Below are 24,366 nucleotides of genomic sequence, written 5' to 3'. Positions count from 1 at the left end.
CTCAAGTGTATTTATAGCAAATGAAGTCATGGTTCATCGTGACTATGCCCAGTCTAGCCAATTGGACTCACGATGGTTCCGACATCGCAACTTCCGGATCGATTTGCGATAAGGGGGATAGCGACAACGGTTTTCTTCCTGATGAAAAGTGACATGGTTTCGGAAGAGGGAAGAAAGACTTGGTCGGAATGACATGATCAGACATGAGTTTCCAGGAGGTCTAGGGCTCTTGTAAATTTCAAATGATATCTCCAAGCAATCAAAAATATTTCTACAATTCATTATTTGAAATTGGTCATTGAGAAGCTGTATAGTGATCCTTTCTACGAGCCGAACGTGAGAATGAAGATCTAAACAGCCTTTCTCTAGCTCATGACAAGTTGCCATGTAAGTATCATTGTGAGTTATCCCTATTTAGATTATATAGCAACAGAAGTGGAGGGTGTGCTGCCTTTATGGCAAGATGCAAATGATCGATTTCGCGCTATGAATACTTCCTTAAACTTCAATACACCTCACCAATGCCAGATACAACGCTCCCAGCCTCACAAGCACCACTTACAGATACATATAACTCTCCCCAACATGCTCTTATTAGGCACTCCACAGCTTTTACGTCTTGTACCAATTTTAGAAACCACCATTAGGGTGAATAAGAACCTTCGTATATCCGTCAATTCGCTTGTCAAACTTCTCATAAGCTACTTCAGCTTCTTCAATGTTGATCTCATGCGAGACAACGAAGCTGGGCTTAGCTCGACCAGAAATAATAAGATCTCGGAGATATCTGTTGTAAGACTTGACATTACATTGGCCAGTGCCAATAGTAAGTCCCTGACTAAATGTTAAATTCTTGTCGCTTAGCGAGACCGTGTCGGGAATCATACCTTTTCAAATAGCTTGCCAAAGCTAAGGCTGATCATCCCCTTTGCTGATGCCTCATCAGAAGCACCAGGATCACTAGGGACGTAAAGACCAGGAATACCCAGTCCACCACAAGCTCTTGTCACTTTAATCATGTTCTCCAATACAATGTTGGGCTGCTCAGTATCGCCGCTTTTACTGACCGCCTGGTAGCCGACAGCATCAACAGATCGGTCAACCTCCTCTCCGTCGTTGGCCTTGATGATCATGTCAACAGCATCTCCCTTTGAAAAATCAATTGGCGTGCAGCCGATCTTCTCGGCGGCCTGAAGACGCTCGGGAACACGATCAACAACGAATACTCTGGATGCGCCACGAAGAACGGCGGAGTAAGCGGCCATGAGGCCGACGGGCCCAGCACCGAAGACAGCGACGCTCTCGCCTGATCGGAAACCAGAAATTTCAACGCCGTGCCACCCGGTAGGGAAGATATCTGTACAGTGTTAGAGAAAGACGCAAGAGATATAAATTCGACATGCTCACCAGCGAGAAGAATGAAATCAGCTTCATGCTCCTTGCCAGCAGGGAGCTTGAGAGCGTTGAAGTCGGCATAAGGAACTCGGATATACTGTGCCTGTCCTCCCCGATAAGGGCCCATGGCGACATAGCCATAAGCACCTCCGGCAAATCCGGGGTTGACACCAGTGCAGAAAGCAGTTCTGCCCTCTTCACAGTTACGGCATCGGCCATCAGCGACGTTGAAGGGCATGACGACTCGGTCTCCTTTCTTTAGCAGCGTGACACCTTCGCCAAGCTGTTCGACAATGCCCATGTTCTCATGACCTGTAAAGTTAGTAAGGAGATGAATTATGTGAGAACAGGAACCGTACCAAAGGTAATGCCGGGTTCTGCTGCTGTTCGGCCTTCATACATGCTATGACTTGTGAGTATTACTTTTTGTGTACATATTGTTCCCCTTACTGTAAGTCGGAGCCACAGATAGCAGCCTGAGCATTTATCAGCCATTGCGATACCTACAGAGAGATTTGGGAGTCTTACAGTCGTAACCTTGACAATGACGTCGTCAGGATGCTCCAGCTTAGGAAGTTCAATATCCTGAACCTTGACCTTGTAAGGGCCTTGATAGTTGACAGCCTTCATAGTTTGTGTAGTCATGATGAATAGTGATGCAAGTGTATATGGCAACTCTAGAGTGTCGAGGAAGAGAGATAAATAGTATTTGAGTTTAAATACACGATTATTTATACCCCGCGTTTCCAAGCATCACAGCCACGTCCTCTTGCCATGATTACCCCAGGTCGGGACTTGCTCGGGATTCTTACCGTCATCGTCTAACGTTTGTTGCCTCTTCGAGATGCCTCGATGGTAGGTTGATGCGGGGAAGCCAAGCCAGAATAACCTACCGTTCTCGTCAATCTTAGGTAGAGAACGGCCCCACTCCTTGGGTGGGATACATCATACCTTCACCCCATTGTTGAAGGTAACAAGCTGCGAGTTCAGAGGATCTGGTATAAACCCTTGAGCGGTATCAGTTTGCGAACGAAGAATCACATCTCGTGAAACTCTGCCCATTTATAATAAACCATCTTACTCTCCCTGTTCGAAGAATACCTCATGCCTACTCCCACTCAAAAGGTGGATGTACACAAGAGCGAGCAGTGGGGAAAACACCAGTCGGCGGAAATGGCCTAATCAAGCGACTAAGAATGCTGACTTGACCTACAGCCAAATAAGGAAGATCTGCCCGCGGAGCATCTGAACTACACAGATCTTGGTGCAAAAGCAATTGCTTTTGCTATTCGGAGAGAAGACCAGCGAGTAAGAACAACTATATAGTTAGTCCGCAAAAGGAGGTTCGCTCCCTTTTGTACGTGACATGACCCATATCCATAGCTTTGGTATCTCCCTCGTGAGTAGGGAGGGTGATACTGAGATTGCGAATCATGATATGACAGACCAGGCTTTTCATGCCACATAAGAGAAGGAAAATAAAAGAAATGATGCAAGTTAAACTTTCAATTTTTCTGGTTCAGATCCATGTTTCGCGCATAGTCTTGTTCCAGTTGGGACTCGACTCATCACTTACACAAAGCTCATAATATGCCGACAGAGTGATACAAAACAATCCTTCAACGGGTTGCCTGGCCTGAAAAATGGCTGAGACCGACTGAGATTTGTCTTATAATCTCCGTTGGCCGATGGGTCAGTCCAGCACGCTGGATCCCTGCGAACTGGGTGCAAAACGAGAGTAAGAACATCGGGTTTTCTTTCCTATGGTAAATCGGTGTAAGTCACATGGTGCTGGAGACCCGCGGAAATTGTGAAACCGGAATTAACTACGTAGTAATTCGCAATAAGTTGTGAGACACCCATTCTTCAACAACATGCAGCCACCTGTAGGTAATCCGACCAAGAAATCGTATAAAGATCACGCTTCACAATTGAGGCCGAGAGGCTTCTAGAAACTCGAAAAACAAAAGCGCAAGCAACGTAGCGCAAGGAATTGCAGCGAAGACGTGGCACAGCAGGTATGGCTTTCATTGAATGGCGTTCTGGGGTTGGATGACTCCCTCGAATGTCTCACAACCATGCGATCTCCCATCACGACCACACCGCTTTACATTGTTTGCAACACGGAATATTCAATAACGATATCTCATCATACGTGGTATTGCCACAATTCGTCACTGGTGACGGTTGTTATTTGGATCGCTCATGGCTGCATTGCGAGACGATGTCACTGTGTCAACGACTGGACAAGATCACGAGAATCACACAATTTGAGATCATGAATATGTTTATTGCGATGCAATTATTCCACTGAATGTCTAAAATACTGCTATGGCAGCTTTTCCCATATTCCTCCATCCAATTAATGCTATTAGTCTAATGAATGTCATGGAGATCGTAGATCATATCCTTCCGTCGTCACGGCGTAGTCGTGGATGAAGAGGGGTGTCCCAAAAAAGCAAAATCCAACTCCAAAAGCTTGCGCTTAAAAGGTATTAAAAGATATTGTCATGAATTGCGAATGAAGAACAAGTGTCGTGAGAATAGTGCCCCCCCTACAGGACAGCCTGCATCTCGAGGACAGGAACCTTGAGCTGCTTCTGCTGGCAAGTCACCCGACGGTTGGAGTAGGCCTTGTCACCACCGGCCTTGTAGTGAGCGTTCTTCCAAGTCTTCTCGGTGCACTTGGGAGTGAAGGTTGTGTTGCCCTTGGCCTCGTACCAACCGCCCTCTTTCACGCAGGACCAGTGCTGGAAGATGGCGATGACGCCGGACTTGCGGTTGTACTTGAATGAAGCAGAGTCGCCCTCGAAAGGAACATCGCAATTGTAGTCGGTGTTACCAGTGAAGAAGTCCTTCTTGGCGTCTGTGGACTTGGCTGAGCACTTACCCTCATAACCAACGCCGCGGTTCTGAAGGGTGAAAGTGACGGTGGCAGAGTTTGTCTGCTTTGTGGGAGTGTTTTGGGTGTAAACGGCCTCGTACTTGAAGTCCTTGACCGTCCATTCAGTGACCCTGCTGCCCTTGTCCATACAAGTCTCTCGCTTGGTGAGAGTCTGAGGGAGGGCCAGGGCGGAGGTGGCGAGGCAGAGAAGGGTGAAGAATTGCATGTTGGCGATTATTGAGAGGCTACTGAAAAAGTAGTATGAGTTGAGGGAGAGAGGATTGAGAAAGGTTGTGACTGATTATAAGTTGAGCAGTGAGGAGGTTGGTCTGCGAAAGAGACTAGACTGTGGGGTGATGAGGATGATCTTTGTCTGTGATGGGAGAGGATGATCTTTTGGAGTTGAAGTCAATTGATGTTCTTTCAACCTCAAATACGCGAGCGGACAAGGCCTTCTTTATACTTCAAGCTAACTCACTCGGTTACCAGTGAATTATGCATATTCGTGACTCAGATAGGGCCGAATTCACTACATTCTCAGCACAAGCGTTGAGAATGATGGAGAATATGTCAAGTGACGTACCACAACCACAACTCACTCGCTGAGTCGCATCACACTCAACTAACACCTGCTGGGATCTCGTATTCCCGCCGTGGGGCCATGTCTTCAGCTCGGCAGTCCGGTACGGTTTTGTGCATGCACAGCGCGCCTAAAATAGTAGCTCAGGTAACTAACAAGGTCCAGAACCTCTGCCTACAGGGTAGTACTATTGCTTTCCTTTGTGTTGTTATTGATTCTTGATTCGAGATATTAGGGGTACGTTGTATTAATCTTGCTGGTCTATGCTACCCTGACGGATGACGCGGGACGGAAAATATAATGCGTTGTTGTAGGTCCCAGGAATGCCATAATCTGTAGCGGATTACCCCAAAGAATCACAAGCTTCCACTGAATGCCTGCCGGGGTCTTCTGTAAGTCAGCGTTGAAGACCCGCTTACAGTGGAGGAGTCTAGGAACCAGGCCGTAGGTCCGCATGAAACATTGACGACTGGTGGGCTTTTCTTTATGCTTGTTTGATCACGCTCAAGGTTTTTTCACAGCTTTCTTCAAGTTCAGCTTCTACAATGAGTTAGTTGGACCATCACCAGCCACCACAAGTATTGACGACAGACGGGCTAACCGTCGTCAAACAGTTTTCCGTGCCGTCAAAGTTCAAGGGTGGCTGGCAGATGCACTAAGCCAACGCGAAAATCGGAAGATCACTAACATGATGGATCATGGTAACTTTCATCGCACATCAAAGCTCTCATGAGGTAATTATGTTGGGAAAACTCTTCAAGCTTGGTCACTAGGTCGGTAAGAATAGAATAGTAACAAAGGATCAAAATATTGGGCAATCTTTGCAAGCTTGCGACGAATGATATCGCGTAGCATGGTACACATTCACGATATATGCATGCAAGTCAAAGCAAAAGGCATTGTAACACGACAGGCAGCAACAACGAATCCTCGTGGCAAACTCACAAGTTACGCTGTGTGTGTCTTGCCCTGGCAGATTTTCAACTCTCAACTGTCCCAGACCTTGTCAAAAGCGGGAAAAGCGGAAGAAACCTCGAAAAGCTGGACTGTGCCGTGTCTAATTCTAGACCCAGGATCCAACCCCATCTCACCAATCTATGATCGGCGAGTCCACCTCTCCGCATAAACGAGAGGAACAACGACGGCCATCGAATGTTTGAACAGGCACGGGAGAGAGGCACAGGCTGGACCCTGTTACGGTGACCGTCAGGTGGCTTTACTGTTCATTCACCGTCCGCAACGCTTCTGTCAATAAGTTCCAGATATACACGTTTATTAAGCGTACCACAAACAATTTCCAATGACGGCTATCAGCTGACTCCAAGAGAGCGGTCTGCGGGCGATTGCCTCGTTGACATTTCACGACGCTGTCCGATGGCATTGACCGCTAGAGATCTAGGCCTGTGGAACCCCAGAAGGCCTCGGCAGGGATCTTCCCTCAGCTCATGACTTGCATCCCGCCCCGTCATGCATGGTGTTGCTAAACATATCGACGGGCAAACAATAATTACTAGTCAGTCCATGTAGGCTTCTGACGTTTACGTGACATCGTTTTTCTCTCTATTCTGCTCAATTGCCGTGATTGTTCATATCTTGCGAGTTTTTGAACATCTGCCTCGGACGGAGCCATGTTTATTGCATGTGCGACGGCCCGTATCGGTATCCTACCGGCCGCCGACGCCGGAGCCGATTGACGACGGGACATTTGTGATACCGCTGTCGGAAGTCTGGGACTTTGTTTGTGAGATGATGCGTGGTTTTGTACGATGTCGAGTATTGGTTGGTAGCGAAGAATGACGTCCATGGTCTAGGTACTGAATGGTCGCGTGTTGAAGGTCGAGGGTGAACCTTGCAGAAGGCGAGGACTTCGTTTCTTTGTCAAACCCTATTGTTTGGCTGCCTCCTTGGTTGCTTTCTTCATCTACGCCTTGTGCTTTGCGGAGACGTTTGCCAAGCCACTGAATGCCTCCCATTTGTTGAAGACCCAGTATCTAACCGAGTCTTGAAGTGGTGTATGTTTAAACAGGTTCGTATCCCACTGCAAAAGTGCGGCTCTTTCGCGGATCACAGTAGCTTAAGCCACCGCCGGCGTTCAACAACACCCACCTGTACGATTTCGGACTTTTACTAACTGCGATGCTCCGTTAAACCTTTGCGTCATCATGTATCTAGGCGAGTAATGGAAGGCTCGTCCCGTGTTCTCGAAGTCCTCCTGCATTGTCACGGGCGATTCAAAGCGATTGGCTTTGAGGATGGTTACGTACCATTCGCCTTGAAGCACATGAATCTCAACGGCGTGTATAGGCCCTTTTTGATCCGTAACCATCGTATCGCAGTCAACATCAATGTAGTGACATCACCTGTTTGTTAAGAGAACAAACTTGTTCAGCAGTCCTTCTCAAGCCACAACTGCGTACAGTCTACGAACGAAAATTAGACGTCGTGATGACGATAAACTATGGAAACCGGGAAAGTATCCTCGGCGTGCATGTGGCTTATATTCATAGTTATCAGCTTTAATGTACTATGTGAAGGGGTAAAATGAAACATGCTCTGGCGCTAAGAGGTATATGTAAGAGAGAAGTTACCCGAGTTGATTCAAAGCCGAAATCACAATGTTTGCAACTGGATATCTCTAATAGTCGCTACTCAAACCCCTCAAGGAAGACGCTTGCCCGAACGCGTAGCCTGACCAACTTCAGAGTTGGTAGTATCCTCGGCATATCTCTTATACGCAATGATGTATCGGTCATCTGCACTCCAGGTCTCCTTCACACTATCACGGTTGAGAATTGCATCATACCACTTCTTCCACCTCTTCCAAATCTCCCCATCTTTACCTTCGCCAGACTCCGGGATACCATGGCCGCCCTCCTTGTAGTGATCAATTAAGAACAGGCGCTTCGCCCATGGTGCTAAGCAAACATCCACGAGACTCAGAGTCGAGCCGAGAAACCATGGGCCTTCAAGGTCCATCTCCTCAACTAGAGACTTGATGCGTCCTCTCAGTTCTTCTCTTGCCTCATCAAGGCTAAAAGGCTTGTCGGGAGTGTGCTGCATGAGCTTGTACCATGAGGGAATGATGCGTGTGCTGATATGATCGATCCAAATACGACATCTTGCCCTCTCATATGAATCGGTAGGAAGAAGTCGAGGCCCATACTTAGACTCGTCCGTGAACGCCTCATCGAGATATTCACAAATGATGTTGCTCTCGAACAGAGGCTTCTGCAGCTTGCCCTTCGGGTCAACGGGTACTGCAAGAGTAGGGACCAATCCACGGGGATTCATGGCCATGAAGTGAGCCTCTTTCTTGTATGGGTTGATCTCTACATATTGATGAGGAATCTTCTTTTCGTGAATAGTGATCCAAGTTCGTTGGACGAAAGGGCAGAACCAGCCTCCGTAGAGCTTCAGCGGATGCTCTTCAGCATGCTGAGCAGCAAACTTGGCGGCTGCGCCAGTTGGTTCTGGAGGTAGAGAAGTGTCGACGTTTGTCATGATGGATCTAGTTCTAATATTTATGAATCTTGTTTCTCTTGATGAAGTTGAAAGCAGAGCTCGCAAGAAATAGGTTTGTTGCATGTCTAACGGCGGTGATGGGCTGAGGTCAAGTTAATGACGTCGAAGCAAAGGTGGAGTTTATCAAGAGGAAATGGTTGGCAGACAACATCTTGTTCAATAATTACGCTGCACAACCGTCATTAGAATTGTGATATGTATTTCTAGACCTCCAGTCAGTCTTGATATCTCAAGACTTATACATATCGGTGGGAAATTCTTACAGCGAGCGTTTGGCTGACCATGACTTCCATCCATTGAAGCCCACCCTGGAGCAGTTGAGCTTAGACGTTATGACATATGATAAACAGTGCACGATGGTATTTGACACCGTCTTCTTATCATTATCGCAGCTATCGAGTCAACCAAGCCATTGTATTCCACCAACTGTTACAAACTAAACCATAAAATGTCAGACTCAAGAACGTCGCGGTTCACACCGCAGAACAAAACCACCAATGAACGACTCTCCACGCATACGGTCGGTCTCGTTGCCCTCTCCGATTTTCGCAAACGACGCGCCGAAGTCCTTGAACAACAGGAGCGCGAATCTCGAGAAGCTGCGTTTTCAGGCACGTCCACTCCGGATGCTTCCTTAGCAGGCACTCCTGACAACGCTGGCAGTGATACAGGAAGTGGCGCGCAACCATTGAAGAAGAAGAAAAAGAAGCAAGGGAAGAAGCTGCTGTCGTTTGACGATGAAGAGGGTGAGGATGAGGGACCATTGATAAAACCGACAAAGGCCAAGAAGTCCGGCGCAGTCGATACCGAAGGCAATGAAGGCGAGGTCAAGACCAAATTCAAGGCAAATGCTTCGGTGGGTATAGTACCCAAAGCCATGACGAAAGCTGCATTGCGCAAGGAAGCCGCTGAACGAGACGCATTACGTCGCGAATTCTTGGCTATCCAAGTAGCCGTCAAAGCGACCGAGATTGCGCTACCTTTCGTATTCTATGACGGGACTAATATTCCTGGTGGAATCGTCAGATTGAAGAAGGGCGACTTCATATGGGTGTTCCTTGATAAAAGTCGCAAAGTTGGCGCCGATTTGGGCGTGGGTGAAAAGTCCAATGCAAGGAGGGAATGGGCTAGAGTTGGAGTGGACGATTTGATGCTTGTTCGCGGAACAGTCATTATACCTCACGTAAGTTTTCTCGCTGGCGCTTGTTATTGAACAGCTTCTCATTGCCGTCTAGCATTATGACTTCTACTTTTTCGCCATGAACAAGACACCCGGTCCTGATGGCGAGCCTGTATTTAAGTACAGTGCGGAACCTCCTCGAAAACCCGAATCGATCGATAATGCCGAACCCATTGATCCTCTCGTCATGCCCGCCTCTAAGGCTGCTGTTGCAGACGCGCTTCCCGATATTAACACCCTTGAGGGCGCTGACGAAGATCCCGCTCTTACTAAGGTTGTTGATAGGCGGTGGTACGAGAAGAACAAACATATCTTTCCTGCGAGTATGTGGCAGGAGTTTGATCCCGAGAAGGACTACGGGAAGGAGGTGAGGAAGGATGCTGGTGGTAATACGTTCTTCTTCTCGCGCTGAGATGGTGCTGTCGACTGTCACAAAACATCGATATGTGCTTGGAAGTGGGTTGTGGCGGCTCCTTGGGCGTTGGATATATCACGAGTGGATCACCTTTTGAGTTTGGCTGAGAGGTAATAGAGACACCCAAAACGCGTGGGAAAAGCTTCAACCGAGGAGCATCCAGCCTGCCCAGCACGCGCCTGCGAGCACCCACCATCCAGGCCAGAAGAGCATGAGGAAGACTAGATTCCCGCTGCCGAGAATGAAGACGGCGAATTCGTACCAGAGCTTTTTTCGTAATCTCTGGACATTCTTGGAGTTCCATGCACTGGCGACGGCTTGGGTAGACATGTTGAAACTGTGAAAAGCGCTATACTTTGCTGCGATGAAGGCGTTTAGGGACACGATCTTGCTCCCCTGGAGGACGGCGACGAACGCGCTGCTCGCGATGATGCAGGCATGGAGGCAAAGGAAGATGGAGATTGAGCCGACAAGGCTTTGGAAGCGAAGGGCAATTTGTAGTGACGGAACGATCAACCTGGTGATGTCGGAGCGGGGATGGGTCGAAACGTTCAGATCCACTTTGGAAGCGGTTAGAAGTGTAGCTTTGTCCATGATCTCGATCTGGGAATGGAGTCTCGATTAAGTACCGAAATGAACCAACGGTAGATCGAGGCTTGCAACAGCACAAGAATATCAGAGAAAAAACGAGAATGTCTTTGACCGTTCAGCAACCCCCACCATCTGCAGCATTAATTGACTCTTTGGTGTTTATATAAATTATCTTGAATTCCAACCCCCACTCTGCATCTCCATAGCATCCCCAACGCCTCCCGCATCCAACGGCAAACGCGAGGCTTTTTACCGTCTAGAACGGTCACAAGCTCGAAACTCTACAACCACATTTCGCCTCTGTCAAACGTAACTTGCTGAGATGAAGCCTCAGGCCCGCTTCAAGCCCCTCATCCCGTGCAAAGTGAGCGATTGAAGGGCTGCAACACGACGGCCCACGGCGACACGTGGGCCCGCTGATTCGTTGCTCGGGAGACTCTTATTGACAATTGAATAGCGAGCGCGGGATGGCCTCGATGCCGGATCTAGATAGTGGGTGAGATCTTCAAGACCCTGAGTAAGGGACTTTGCTGCACGTGGGAGTGAAATCGTCTTTTGGGGGAGTCAGAGTTAAACAAACATGGGAAAGTCAATCGTGTGGAATAGCATAGCTCGGCGTCTAAGGTAAGCTATTGTATGGAGTGCAGCGGGAGCCAAGCCCCAATGACAGGCTCCACGTGGGAACCTGGCTGCCGTCGTTCGCTCGTTGAGGCCGGAGTGACAACTGATCGTCGACCGTTCCAGGTTTTAACGATCGGGGGATCGCCGAGACGGAGCACGGCATTTGCAAACCGTAGTCCGGGTTCGTAAAATGGTAGCAACGCCTGGCTACGAATAATAGAGAACCGACATGCTTTCAGAGCAGGTCTATCAATTCCTGTTAATGAGTCACCGACTCGAAGGACAGTCGGATGCTTTATAATTCATGTATAAGTTAATATTGCTTTGCTTCATGCTTAACTTTATTACAGAAACATTTTCTATCTTTTCTTTTATGAAGTACAATCCCGTATGGTTCGCTCTGCAGGTCACAGAGAAATTTGATCTAAGCAATGCATACATCATTAATGACTTCTTACTTCAGTTTCTTGGCCCACCAGCACTTCTGGGACAACAGTACTATTCTCCAGATGCCCAATTTACACGCTTGCCTTTTTCGCCTCCTTCAAATCACTTCGAGTCTGAACCAGCTTCGACATCTCCTTCGCAGTCTCAGATTCAAGCCTAGAAAAGCCTTTGATGACACCTTCTCGATCACCCATGCCCATCTCTTGGCTCATCTTGAACTTTCCTCCCATGTGCGTAATTTCAATCTCGATTCCGATGATGCTCTTCTTCAGAAGCTCAATGAATCGATCAGGAGCATCAGAAACCTTCCAGTCCACAGGGTTGTCACCGCCAGTAAAGCCCATAACATTAGTCTCGGCGTGGCGGCTGAGGTCCGAAATCTGTTTTGAAAGAAATTGTCCAGCCTCGTCGGTCTTGGTATCGTAAAAGATCTTGGCCCGGCCGTAGACTTGTGCTGCCGCGTAGTTCCATGTTGGAACGACTTTTCCAGTTGTAGGCTTGGTTTCTGTGTAGAACTTTGGTGTGACGTAGTGTTGAATAGGGGAGTTGAAAATAACAATAACGTCTTGCTCGATTACATTATTCAAGTGTGGGTTTTCGGTGAGGTTCTCGATCATGACTTTGCTCTGAGGGTTGACTCTGGCGAGGTGACCTCGTAGCTTTCCCAACTCCGTCTCGCTTGTCTCATCTTCGATATCTAGAACGAAAGGGATATGGCTGGACTGAAGAAAGGGGAAGTTTGGGGAGGGAATGGCGGTAGTCAGAAGACCCAATGGGTTCTCTCGAATTAGCTTCCTGAGCACCGGAAGCTCGGTTTCGGCGTGAGGTCCTTTGATATACATTTCTGTTGAACTTGGATATTCAAATACGAAGAAGGTGAGTTTAGGAAGTTACTGCGTAGAGACAAGGATTTCAAAAGTTGAGGCTGGTATTTATTTGCAGACAGTGAAGAGTCATCCAATGATTATATACAACACAGAGGAACGCCCTGGACCAATTACAGGAGCCGTAATACCAATTCAGGGTACTGAATTGACTATCTCCTCGGAGCTTTATTCTAGCCAGCGGCATCGAAGTCGATCATATGGAATCATCATAACCTTGTATACGTTAAACTGCCTTGCTTTGCCCACAATCGTTATAGTCATGTGGGAACTCGTAAGGATGGCGGGCTCTAGTAGATCAGTCTCACGAGTCCATTCCTATTTCGTATAATTTTTGACGACTGGCTTGCCTTGACATTTGAAGCTGAATCACAAACTATTAACAAAAGTGATGTTTAGTAGTAGTCAAACAAGCCTAGCCTTTAACAATTTCGTTGTAAAAGAGTCATAAACTGCCGAGACTTCACAGGCTGCAATGTCGAACCATATGTACAGCTGAACTTTGTAAACCAATTCTCTGATTGGTTGCTGATGTGATCTTGGCTTTGGAATCATTCTTCAAGTTTGCGGGGCTGTGGGGTTGAAGATGTCTGAATGGTTCGATGTTTTAAGCTGCATCTTTGGTTTTACGACTCATCTAATCAGCTGGATTTTATTGCGTAACTATAAGTGACCACACTAGAATTATGGCTGATTCAGGAAACAATAAGAATCATCATTTTTGCCCTTCTGGGAAGTTTATATCCAAATGAGTAGTACGCGGACGGTTAAGGTGCAAGCTGACGGTTGGAGAAAGACTTGCCTGCTTGTGTGAGCTATAGTAGGACCAATAAGTATATAGGATTTGCTTATTTTCCTGTCACTCTTGTTCCTTGCGCTTTGGAAACATTATATTGCGTTCCTTTTCGGGGTGTATAGGCTTACATTACAGAAACCCGATATTCGTGATTCCAAGTTTGGGACCCTGAGACTAGAGGCAAGAAAGCTCATATGCTGTCATTTGGTATAAGCACAAGGAGACCTGATTTATGATCCTTAGTGGCCTTTGTTAGATAGAATCCAAGAATTCAAGAATATTTCATTCGTTGTCAATTCATTCTGAACGCTATGCACTATGAACTCAATGCTAATCCCAAGCAACAACCCAGAGCTTAAGCAGCGACTGGAACAACCTTGATCTCCTCCTTGACCTCCTGCTTAACTTCTTCCTTAGTAGCTCCATTGCTGCCATTGGCACCGTTTGTGCCATTCTGTCGCTCCTTCAGAGCAGCTCGTACGCCAGGCAGGATGTATCGACCATAATCGATGGCATCGTTAAGGTTATCGTATCCACGGATAGAGATAAGCTCAGCACCGAGGTCGACATAGTCAAGAATAGAATCAATGACAGTCTGGTGAGAGCCTACCAGGGCTGTAGATGCACCTCGAGCATTGGTGGCTGTGACGGTAGGATACCAGAGAGCACGATCTTGGACCTCACCCTTCTTGGCGATATCAAGCAGACGTTGGGATCCAACGTTCTGAGGGCGGTTGTCGTTGGGTGCAGCCTTACCAACGCCCTTAGGTCGGTTCTCCTTGAGGAGGTCTAGGGTTCGGTGAGCCTTGGCCCAAGCGATCTCTTCTGTATCGCCGATGATAGGTCGGAAGGTAACCCAGATGCGAGGACGATCTTTACGGCCAGCCTTCTCAGCCTCGGCGTAGATACGATCGATCTGCTCCTTGGTTTCCTTGAGGGGCTCGCCCCATAGACCAAAGATATCAGCGAGAGCGCCACCAATACGGTAAGCATCATCAGATGAACCGCCGACTGAGACGTCGATGTGACCATTCGTAGGGCGGACTTGGTTGGAAAAGTTCTTGAAAGTATAGTACTTGCCCTCCCAGTCGAAAGGCTCAGGAGAAGCCCATGCCCGTCGAAGAATCTTGATATACTCCTCCTGACGAGCATATCGCTCAGACTTATTCAAGAAATCACCCTCACGGGCTTGCTCGGTGTCATCTCCACCAGCGATGAAGTGAACAACAACTCTGCCTTTGCCAAGCTGGTCAAGTGTAGCGAGAGCCTTGGCGGCGACGGTAGGGTAGAGGGTATTGGGGCGGAGAGCAATGACAATCTTGATTTGCTTGGTAACAGCTAGGATAGTGGCACCGATAGTGAAGGGGTCAAAGGAAGAGGAGTGATAGGGGATGAGAGTGTAGTTGAACTCGTAATCATCAAGATTCCGGGCATACCGGACAAGGAACTCGGGATCAATTCCAGCACCGGGAATGGGGTTGAGCTCCGTAGAGGGGTTGGGGAAAGTTAGACTGATGAATTCTGTAGGCATCTTGGCGTTTGATTATAAGATGTTATCTGATTAAAACAACGAAGCTGAAGTCCGCAGAGATATCCCAAACTCTTATATCAATAATAACGTTACCTTGAATTTGTTTTAGACCCGTTGTATATGCGTGCTAGTCAAGTTTCATTATTAATATCGAGTATGGCGAAATATTGCGACACATAGTTGATGATCACGCCTTCGCACCCACCCCGATCTCGGCTAATCAGATCAACTGTAACCTTTGTCTGAGAGATTAAGAGAACTATGAGAATATCTATTCTATTTAGATTTTATATATGGTTAAAGACATGGTGATGATATAAATTCGCTATTTGTAGCTGAAATAAATCTTCATGCCTATCCTGACCCACTATGATAATTAACAACTTGCCCAGCCGATATCCTAACTCTATTGCCAGTATTATATAGCCATTTGGCTCTTTAGATCTTCCCCAAGGTTCCCCGCTCACTTCCCCTCCGGTTTGTATCCTTATCCTCTTATGTGACAGGGTCTACGATGGCGTCAGATTGAAACAGGGCCACCATAATGACACCTGCGGCCACCACCGACGGGTCGATGTATCCGAATTCGATGCTATAAGGGTTTTTGAGCACCTCATTGGATACATTTATCGAAATCCTTATCTGAAGAGTCCGTCTCTATGAACTGATCGGTCCATATTTGTTCAGATGTGGACTGTCCAAGAAGGTGTGTCGTTCGATCAGCCAATACTTATTAGCGGAGGGAGATGTCAAGATCCGGCCATCCAGGCTGGACCCTTATTTATAAGCTGCGATGTTTATTCCCGCATGTAGACCCTTGCCGAGTGGGATGTGAAGTGCATTGGGCAGATATGGCGTTGACATGCCTCCGCTCTATCTGATAACCATCTTCTTCACACTTCATAAGTTGATATGTTTAACCACGGACTTGAAACTCCAATCAGACGTAATTGTTGTTCCTAAGTAATATAGGAAAGATGTCGGAATTTACACTGAGGTCTCGTTATACAAGCTATCGTTTTCAATACAGTGACCACTAAAGTTCTGCTTGAATCTACATGGAGAAAAGCATGTAAGAGTTGCACTTTTGAGTAATGAGTGAAAAATAGCCACCCATAAGTCAATCTATAGTCCCTTTCAAGACTCATAGTTACATAATAGTTCTTCTATTGAAAAGTCCAGTACGTCGATCAACACAGCATGCTCAACAGAGACTGGAAGGAGATAGTTCTTATAAGTCGAATCTTTTGATCAATTCATGTTTCATTAATCACCTGGAAGGATTTGATAACAGCTCAATCTGAGTTGTATATAATTTCGAAGAGTTGGTGGTAGTATTAAAGATTAAATAGTTGTGAAATGTATGTTTGAGGAATCCAAGCATGTATGGAGTGTGTAATACCGTATCCCTGCTCTTCTTCAAGAAAACTATTTCTGCATCTCTTACTTCAATATCTTCTCTGTTCATATCAGCTATTGAATAACAATATTGCAAGGAAAAGGAATCTAGAGAAATTCAACCCAGGATTGGTTTCGTAGTTGCCATGGTGTACTGACCTATCCTAGTTGATTGGTTGTTGAATCTTATAATACCTCCACAAGATATGTCAAGGACACATTGAAAAATCCAAATCAACTCAAGCTTTAGGGAAGCTATAAGTATGAAGCCCTAACAAGTTGATCTCGCAATTCAAGCACAATAAAGTCTTTGTGTTTCAAGCTGACGATATGGTCTTCCTGCAGAAGATGCCCAAACCGGATAGCCTTTCCTTGCAAGATCTTAACTTAAAGAGGCCGCCACATATATAATTTCGTTGCCTAGAAAGTGCCAGCGTTGGGAGAATGTTCCATCGGATGTCGTTGCCGTCTGAGCGAATATAATCCTGGCTATACACAAGATAGAATGAGGAATACGCGTCAACCTTGAACCAGCAGTTCCCGAGCTGGCAATTTGTTTATCAAATGTTTCAGTTGCCTGTCATAGCGGACGAGAGTTGCCCCGACCTCTTACAGATGAAAGCTGCCATGATGCTTGTCGAGCTGATGCCCTCCCTCCCCCCAGCTGCCAAGAGAGTGGCCGTTCCTTATTCTGCTCTCTGACAGAGAGGATTGAGTAAACTTGTTAGAAGAACGGTTAAATATCTGCACAAGTTGAACCAATATTCATAACTTCTTCAGGAGATAGTGTCGGGTTCTCGGGTAGTGGATTTCCCCGTATCGAAGGATCGTAAACGGGTCCACATATAATTTCCGCGATAACATCGCACTCGCAAGAGGCCGCCGACTTCCAATCAATTGCCTCAGATCACCAGTAAATCCGTTTCAAGGCCGTCTAACACTTTCAACAAGAGTCAAAGGCTCTTTATAAGAGCAAACCTCCCAGAGTTCGGCGGAAATAGCACATTTAGATCATCCATCGTTTGTGAAACCATATCTCATCATGCCAGCGCAAACAGAGTTTCTTAGATACGCGAGTATGTAACCCTACCAGAAGCCAAACTGCTACCTCCTCTGATGCTTGATAGGTCCAAATGAGATGCGGACTATTGCCCGTGAGGATGTTGGTTACTATAACGCAGTCGTCATTGGTGCAGTCTATGACTTTGCTGATGGGGTCAACGTCAAGTCTCCTTCGACCTATTTCCACGCGCTAAAACGCTGCATTGAAGAACATCCCTTCTTCTGCGTTACTGTCGGGGACAGAAACACCGACAAGGGTTTCTATGAGCGGGTGGCTAGCATCAATGTCGAGGAGCACATCAGCTTTGTTGAGGACAAAAATGCTGAGACAGACTCACTGGAAGCCATTGGAAGATCTATGGAAACAGAGATAGACCGCCCTTTTGCCGCTGGAATTCCACCATGGAGGATTGTCGTTCTTCCCCTTGGCCCTTCTCAATGCCATGTTGCATTCTCCTTCTCTCACACCATTGGTGATGGGATCACGGGGGTTGCTTTTCACAAGACGTTTCTTGCTGGACTGAGGGAAACCCATGTAACTGAACCATCATCGATCATTGCTCCAACAGATAAACCTCTTCCTGAACCATTCGACACAGCTGAAAGACTGCCAATTTCGTGGTCATTTCTACTGGCACCGGTTCTCGCTGAGTACATGCCATACGTTCTCGTCCGATTGCTTGGCCTACGTGTCTCGGCATCCTATGTCGACGAAGGTACATGGGCAGCAGCGCCCATCTTCTTCGACCCTGAGACATATCACAACAAACTCAAAATTCGACAGGTTGAGGCATCGCAAGTAAACAAGGTTATCCAGCTTGCGCGGACTCATGATGCGAGGTTGTCAGGAGTCATGCACCAGCTCATCACCCGCGCACTGAGCAAGGCAGTCCAAGACAACAACGTCACCAATTTCGTGGCGCAAACAGCTATAAATATGCGAAGATCAATCGGCATGTCCAATGACGTGGCGAGTGATATTGTATCTGGCTCATACACTATCCATCTTCGTAGCGCTGCGACAGGTCCTTTGACTGAACAAGAGTGGGCATCAGCTGCTGAAGCTACAAAGGAGTTCGCCATGACTTCCACCAAACTCGAAGATAACGCCATTGGTCTGCTTCGATACGTCCCGAGTATGAGAAAATGGACTCTTGGTAAGATTGGCAAGAAGCGGGATTCGTCATACGAGTTCAGCAATGTTGGCGTCTTTGATGGCAACAATGCGAGTAATGACAGGGTCAAGGTGTCCAAGCTGAGCTTTGCGCAGCCTGGTCACGTTGGAGGTTGCCCCATTTGTTTCAATATCGCCTCTGTGAAGAATGGCGATCTGGTGTACACGGTTACGTGGCAGTCCGGAGCATTGGGGCTTGGTGATGAGGCGGCAGAGGAGAAGATAGTGGAGGAGATATGCGACCAAGTCCAGCGTGGCTTTAGCGAAATAGCCTAGTTTCCGCTCGCGATGAATATCTTAATAATGTTTAATCTCTTGCTTATCGGTTCATGCTATTCTGCATCTGGTGAGCATTTCGATATTCTGCCTCATGTTCCATGCACAGAACAAGACCCTGCCGATCAATTGCAACAGAGATTGTGGCTCAGCATGTCCCAGGTTCGGACTCGGGAAACCCGATAACCCCACAAACGGCGCACAGCATGTCACTCGACGACATTAGTGGCTCAGCCCTGCACCGTTAGCGGTTAGTTTGAGCTTACGGGCTTGTGTGTGTGTGCGGCTGTGAACTGCGCCTAGTCCTACTGAGTGGTCTGTGACGTGAAGAAGCCTTGTCGGCTTTTTGTCAGCTAAGGCGGATTTAATGAGAAGCTAAGCCAAAGCAGCTCTTTTGCTGTAGCGGGAGAGATGGAGCGATCGTGGTATTTAAAAGGCGGGGGAGGAGCTGTCGTTTTGAGTTTCCGTCCATCATCATCTAGTCTACTCGTCACTCAAACAATCCTATTGATCAATTTCTTCATCTACCTCTCTATCTATTTCTCTACCTAGTACCTATAACCTACAAAACCAACATGTCCGCCAACGATTATTACGGCAGTGGCAACAGCGGTTACGGCCAGCAGGGTGGTTATCCTCAGCAGCAGAACTATGGCCAACCCCAAGGCTATCCTCAGCAGGGCGGCTATCCCCAACAGGTATGTTTCTCATCCCAACTCTTCTCTGCCATCACTAACAACATTACAGCAGCAGTACTCCCAGCAGCAACAGCCTCAGGGTTACGGCTACAGTCAACAACAGCCTCAATATGCCTCCCACTCGCCTCAGCCCAGCTACGGCTCGCACGCTCCTCCCCAGCAGCAGTACGGGCAACAACCCACCTACGACCAGCGCGGTTCATCGTCCTATCCTCAACAACAGCACAACAATCCTCAATACGGTGCCCCTGCCTATCCCCAGGGCGGCGCTCCAGGACAATACCCTCCCGGTCAACCCGGCCCCGACGGTGATCGTGGTCTCGGAGCTACTCTCGTTGGCGGAGGTGCCGCTGCTTGGGCTGCGCACACAGCTGGCGGTGGTCTTCTAGGCAGTCTCGGAGCCGCGGCCGCTGGTGCTATCGGTGCCAATGTGCTCGAGAACAAGTTTAAGAAGGGCAAGAAGGACAAGAAACACAAGAAGGATAAGAAGCACAAGACCCGCGGCATGGACAGTAGCTCCAGCAGCGATTCTGACTAATGATGGTTGTTCATGAGGGGATAAGGAGTTTAGGGGCTATAGCAATTATTGTTTAGATTTATTTTGCGAATACGATGAATACTTGGTAACTTGCAACTTGATGGCATTCTTATAAGTGACAATGGGCTAAAGCATATGCAATACTACATATCATATTCTGAGTTCAGATCCTAAAAATAAGCTTATATGCCAAGCTTTCAGGCTTCTTGGCTGAAATCATAGCTATTCCCGAATCCTCGGTTCAGGTAACCCTCAAGCACGGCCTCCCTGGTCGCCCAATCCACTGGTACATCCAACCCCAGCTTTCCCTCCCTCTCTAGATTTTCTAAAATCGGCTTTACATCTTCGCCCAGCTCAAGCCTCATTCTGTTCCTGAACCACGGTGCAAAGTGGATCATGGCGAGCATCACCCTAGTCTGTTGCGTAGTATTAGGCATACCAGCGTGCCAGAGTCTGAGATCGCGCACGACGATGCTGCCTTTCTTAATGACGGGCTGCAAGGGCGGTGAGATCTCTTGACGTTGGCGTAGGAGTTCTTCTCTGATGCGACCGCTGGCTCTCTCACCGTGTGCACCTTCTTGTGCATCAAGGCCAAACCCATTGTGGGTGCCAAGCCATATCTCTGTGGATCCATTCTCTGGTGTAGTTGTGACCAGAGGAATATTGACGACGAGGGCAAAGGGGTGGTCTGGGTGTGCAAAGTCTGCATCTGAATGAACTGGCTGGCGCTGAGGAGTTCCTCCAGGGAGAGTTGCCATTGCAGAATTGGCAGAGCAGAACGTCCACTTTGGCCGTGGGCCCATCATTGCGGTGGTGATTTGTGTGGCAATGGGGTCTTGGGCATGTAAGTCAGATGGGGTAGGACAAATTCGTAGAGGCATACTTACTTGTGAAGATGAAGGGGCTGAAGTATTCAGAAACAGGAGGAGCATCCTGCTGAATGTTTCCCTTGTTGTAGTTGAAAGGGCCCTTGTCACCACGAGCCTGTAGGGTATGAGCATCCTCAATCATCTTCTTATTGAGGATGTCGATGTCCTCGTGAGGAACAACATCTTCCACAACAACTAAGCCATCTCTGTGCATGTGTCGCACAGCTTTCTCAAGGTTTCTGGAGTCGAGAGTCCAGTTCTTTACTTCTTGAGCTGAAGGTCGAACAACTCCGACCTGAGGAGGTTGTGTAACTGTCGCAAAGGTGCGTGCATGTTTCGCGAAGGCCGAGGAAAGTTTTTGGGCGCGCAACATGATAAAGGACCTTAGTAGGGTATACGATGGCAATTGGAAGTAATTTATATGAGTCTGAAGAACTGTTTTGGATATTCTTGGGGGTGAAAAGACCTCATTTATACTTGTAATCAGTAAACTTGGTGATGTGGGTTTCCCGAGCTCGGAAAACCTTTCCCCACTGGTATAGGTTCTCGGCTGCCACGATGCAACAACTTGTCGTGAAGAGACGTATCGATGAGTTTGCTTCATGTAACGTGGTTCTGTGGGTTTAGCGATAGTAACACGTCGAGGAGTCACGACATCGCCATTCTACTCTTGATCCATCCCCCAGGATGTCTTCAGATCACCAATGAGTCGCTCAACCGGCCATCCTATAGTTGATTTACATGCGAGTAGTTGCCGAATCAGCTCCTGTTGCGACACCTCGGCTTTGATAAATCTTGCGCCTATACAAAGGTTAAAATTGATGGCAGTGACAGGGTAGTATTACTTACAAAAAGCTATTGGCCCGAATGCATTTACCAGAACTGACGACACCTTGGCAGTGAAAGCAATGCCGCAAATCTCAAGCGCAAAGTTCTCGAGAAATCGTTCTTTGGACTGAGATTCGAGCTCAGGGAGATCAAGTCCACCTAGGTCCTCCAGGCTTTTGGGAGAAGTGTAGATGCAGACTATCGTCATTGCGACGAGATAGTAGTGAAGCATCGCAGCTATTCGGCATTAGAGACATGGATGTTTCGGGGCAGGGAAGGACTAAGCTCACCATGGCAAGGCTGTAGGAACCAGATTGCAGGGAATAGATGAGATGTGGTAATCTCACCTTGAAGTCTTGAGTAAGGCTTCATGTGACGAGGGCAAGAATTCCGCCAGCTTTTGAGGTCTTCTTTTATGTAGTCCCACTGAAGACCATCTGTGTCTTGTTTGAAAGACATATTGATTATCTTGCCCAGGATTAGAGTAATAGAGTTGAGATAATCTTGATCAGAGCTATGCTGGATGGCCAATGGTGTACTCTCCAGGTTCATCTTCAACGGACACTCCTCAAATAGGCTGAACGTAATGTCCTCTCTGAGATAGTTCCAGAACCCTGCGCCGAGGAGCCCTGCTTGTGGGATGCCTGAAAGCACATCATGGAGCGAAGCCATGGAGTAAGCACCACGAAGATGCATGTTGGGATCAACATCGCCGTCAAGAATCTCATACGAACGCAAAAGACACGTCGCAGCGAGCGCCACACCTCGGCTGATGAGTTCATCGCCTGCATCCAAGGCGATAAGAAATTGAACACAGCGATGATGGTAGAATTCAGCGACTTTGCGAAAACTTGGAGCTGATGTTTTACATGCATGCATTGAAGAGAGTGCGATGACGGCGCAGAAGAGAAGAGGCTCGTCTAGAGCGATGGACGGAATTTCAAGACCAAAAGAACATGCCGAGTCGCTGAGATCATACCATTCCGAGATATTAGATATGTAAGAATGGAAGAGGCGTGCGATGTTCTGGTCTTGTAGAGCTGTTTGTGGAGAGTCGGGATTAGGTAATTCTTGGTGGTGAACTTGTTGAAGAGTCAGCAAAGTAGCATTGGATAGAGGGAATGTGATGACAGACTAAAGCGTGCTGGTTTCTCTGATCTATCGCAGTAAAGGCCGCTGATTGCGCATGGTCCACAGATAGGAAGTGCTTGATTGCCTGCTACAAGCATCAGAACAAGGTCTTGGAAATAGTGTCACTGTTACACTTTAGCTTGCGACGACGGCAAGTATTGCTTCATCCCTGTTAGCCAAGCGATGTTAGATTTGGGTATTTAAGCTAACCAGATGCCTTTCTTGCTAGGTCGTGGCATTTCAACTCCGGATTCGAGTCATGAGTTGGTTGTGTTGGATGGCAGAAGGAAGTGGATGTTCGTGATGATTATTGGAGTTTTCTTTTTGGTGATAGTGGGGCTTGCTTCAGCTTCAACATCCGTACGAAGAGATAAGCCCTTAGGTAGGCTCTTGCTGGCTCAAGGCCAACAAAAGCTACCTATTCAATTTTATGTACCCATGGACTGTGGTCATTACTCAAGCATAGACAGAGATGATAGGTAAGTCTGTTATCTGAGTTGATCTCAAAGAGATTATATCACAGCAATACTACCTAAGGTATATAGAGTACTCATCAATTGGTATCCGTCCCCGGGAACAACAGAACTTCTGATGTTTAGCCAGGGTGCCAGAATCAACTGGTCCAAAGGCTTCCTAAGATACAACTAAACTAACATAAGCTTTTCCATCACTTAGGTAGGATAGAGAGGTCCTAAGTTCTCTTGCCTCCCCCAATCTGTGTCTAGCTTAATAACCTTACCTTAGGTAGTTTACGGCCGAGAAGTTGCGATTCCAATCATAACTTCCAAATGGCCTTCGGTCAAGGCAGGAAGTGAAGAGCAATAAATCTGGAGGTACGCGAAGCCAGCAGGTAAGAGTGGACGTCTGTAATCCTTCATGAAGTCTGTATTTAACCCGCACTATCACTTGCAGCAAATTAAGCATTCCCGTCAATTGTAAGCCCATGTGACGCAGAAACGTCACTATAATTCTTATATCATTTCGCAGATTCTCAAAATGCTACTGAAACATGAGAGACGTAATTGACAGCCTCACACGCATAAGCAAGACAAGTGGCATCTGGATGGCCACCTCCCGTCTAGAACTAGGGAAAGAACCTAGAAACCTAGGTTAAGGTAGGTAGAAAGAGCCAGGAGTTGTAAATAAGATAGGTAAGCTGCACTTAAAGACGACATCTAGGCGGTACTTCCCTGTTTGAGTGAAGATAGATATGGTCCTTCCCCAAACTCCTCCCAACTCCTTCCAATGCCGACTTCTTTTCCAAGATTCTCGAGGAAGGAGTATGATAGAATGCTGTCGTGTTTATATCTTCCTCTGAACTCTTCTTGAATTCCTTTCCTTTCTTCTTCTCCATGGCACCTCAGTACACGCACACAACACTACTCAAGCGCTTCACATACCAACAGCTCTCACATACTCGATTCATTGCCTCTCATCATCATGCACGATTGGTCAGGTTGGCCGTGCACCGGTACGATCTTCACTGCCATAGGTGCCTTTTTTACCATCCCTTCATTCCTTCTGATGGTTTGCCAAGCTTGTTTCC

General features: G+C 47.3%; 11 protein-coding genes across 12 annotated transcripts; 3 read left to right on the top strand and 8 right to left on the bottom strand.

The window, feature by feature from the left end:
• Nucleotides 1–343: 343 nt before the first annotated feature.
• FOIG_04258 (alcohol dehydrogenase) lies at nt 344–2,121 on the bottom strand. The gene is made up of 6 exons (XM_031202412.1): nt 1,924–2,121; nt 1,846–1,871; nt 1,755–1,798; nt 1,408–1,707; nt 888–1,357; nt 344–834 (listed from the first exon to the last, which is right to left on the bottom strand). The coding sequence occupies exons 1-6, from the start codon at nt 2,038–2,040 to the stop codon at nt 631–633; spliced, it is 1,161 nt and encodes a 386-aa protein (XP_031067859.1). The 5' UTR covers nt 2,041–2,121; the 3' UTR covers nt 344–630.
• Nucleotides 2,122–3,664: 1,543 nt separating this feature from the next.
• On the bottom strand, nt 3,665–4,922 carry FOIG_04257 (uncharacterized protein). The gene is made up of 2 exons (XM_031202411.1): nt 4,863–4,922; nt 3,665–4,808 (listed from the first exon to the last, which is right to left on the bottom strand). The coding sequence occupies exon 2, from the start codon at nt 4,503–4,505 to the stop codon at nt 3,951–3,953; it is 555 nt and encodes a 184-aa protein (XP_031067858.1). The 5' UTR covers nt 4,506–4,808; nt 4,863–4,922; the 3' UTR covers nt 3,665–3,950.
• A 1,449-nt stretch (nt 4,923–6,371) lies between these two features.
• Nucleotides 6,372–11,483, top strand: FOIG_04254 (uncharacterized protein). Of its 2 annotated transcripts, XM_031202408.1 has the most exons (3): nt 6,372–8,159; nt 8,225–9,564; nt 9,617–11,483. In XM_031202408.1, exons 2-3 carry the CDS (start codon nt 8,830–8,832, stop codon nt 9,971–9,973), a joined length of 1,092 nt encoding a protein of 363 aa, XP_031067855.1. In that variant the 5' UTR covers nt 6,372–8,159; nt 8,225–8,829; the 3' UTR covers nt 9,974–11,483. The 2 variants fall into 2 exon arrangements, with proteins under 2 accessions (XP_031067855.1, XP_031067854.1); XM_031202407.1 differs by having other exon boundaries at nt 6,372–9,564.
• On the bottom strand, nt 7,256–8,666 carry FOIG_04256 (glutathione S-transferase). The gene has a single exon (XM_031202410.1). It carries the CDS (start codon nt 8,442–8,444, stop codon nt 7,518–7,520), a length of 927 nt encoding a protein of 308 aa, XP_031067857.1. The 5' UTR covers nt 8,445–8,666; the 3' UTR covers nt 7,256–7,517.
• FOIG_04255 (uncharacterized protein) lies at nt 10,121–10,306 on the bottom strand (the record flags this gene model as incomplete). Its single annotated transcript, XM_031202409.1, has 1 exon — nt 10,121–10,306. The coding sequence occupies one exon, from the start codon at nt 10,304–10,306 to the stop codon at nt 10,121–10,123; it is 186 nt and encodes a 61-aa protein (XP_031067856.1).
• A 6-nt stretch (nt 11,484–11,489) lies between the features above and the next one.
• FOIG_04253 (transcriptional regulator) lies at nt 11,490–12,831 on the bottom strand. The gene has a single exon (XM_031202406.1). The coding sequence runs from the start codon at nt 12,475–12,477 to the stop codon at nt 11,707–11,709; it is 771 nt and encodes a 256-aa protein (XP_031067853.1). The 5' UTR covers nt 12,478–12,831; the 3' UTR covers nt 11,490–11,706.
• Nucleotides 12,832–13,587: 756 nt separating this feature from the next.
• Nucleotides 13,588–14,905, bottom strand: FOIG_04252 (alkanesulfonate monooxygenase). Its single transcript, XM_031202405.1, has one exon. The coding sequence runs from the start codon at nt 14,844–14,846 to the stop codon at nt 13,671–13,673; it is 1,176 nt and encodes a 391-aa protein (XP_031067852.1). The 5' UTR covers nt 14,847–14,905; the 3' UTR covers nt 13,588–13,670.
• Nucleotides 14,906–16,985: 2,080 nt separating this feature from the next.
• Nucleotides 16,986–18,861, top strand: FOIG_04251 (uncharacterized protein). The gene is made up of 2 exons (XM_031202404.1): nt 16,986–17,320; nt 17,372–18,861. The coding sequence occupies exons 1-2, from the start codon at nt 17,287–17,289 to the stop codon at nt 18,754–18,756; spliced, it is 1,419 nt and encodes a 472-aa protein (XP_031067851.1). The 5' UTR covers nt 16,986–17,286; the 3' UTR covers nt 18,757–18,861.
• A 217-nt stretch (nt 18,862–19,078) lies between these two features.
• Nucleotides 19,079–20,131, top strand: FOIG_04250 (uncharacterized protein). The gene is made up of 2 exons (XM_031202403.1): nt 19,079–19,454; nt 19,504–20,131. The coding sequence occupies exons 1-2, from the start codon at nt 19,332–19,334 to the stop codon at nt 19,990–19,992; spliced, it is 612 nt and encodes a 203-aa protein (XP_031067850.1). The 5' UTR covers nt 19,079–19,331; the 3' UTR covers nt 19,993–20,131.
• An 18-nt stretch (nt 20,132–20,149) lies between these two features.
• Nucleotides 20,150–21,234, bottom strand: FOIG_04249 (uncharacterized protein; the record flags this gene model as incomplete). The annotated part of the gene is made up of 2 exons (XM_031202402.1): nt 20,150–20,827; nt 20,880–21,234. The coding sequence occupies 2 exons, from the start codon at nt 21,232–21,234 to the stop codon at nt 20,190–20,192; spliced, it is 993 nt and encodes a 330-aa protein (XP_031067849.1). The 3' UTR covers nt 20,150–20,189.
• A 291-nt stretch (nt 21,235–21,525) lies between these two features.
• On the bottom strand, nt 21,526–22,663 carry FOIG_04248 (uncharacterized protein; the record flags this gene model as incomplete). The annotated part of the gene is made up of 3 exons (XM_031202401.1): nt 21,980–22,663; nt 21,711–21,926; nt 21,526–21,662 (listed from the first exon to the last, which is right to left on the bottom strand). The coding sequence occupies exons 1-3, from the start codon at nt 22,566–22,568 to the stop codon at nt 21,526–21,528; spliced, it is 942 nt and encodes a 313-aa protein (XP_031067848.1). The 5' UTR covers nt 22,569–22,663.
• Between the last annotated feature and the right edge of the window lie 1,703 nt (nt 22,664–24,366).

The sequence above is a fragment of the Fusarium odoratissimum genome (genome assembly GCF_000260195.1).
Source record: "Fusarium odoratissimum NRRL 54006 unplaced genomic scaffold supercont1.5, whole genome shotgun sequence".
Lineage (NCBI taxonomy): Eukaryota > Fungi > Ascomycota > Sordariomycetes > Hypocreales > Nectriaceae > Fusarium > Fusarium odoratissimum.
This window is presented reverse-complemented; position numbering and strand designations above follow the sequence as displayed.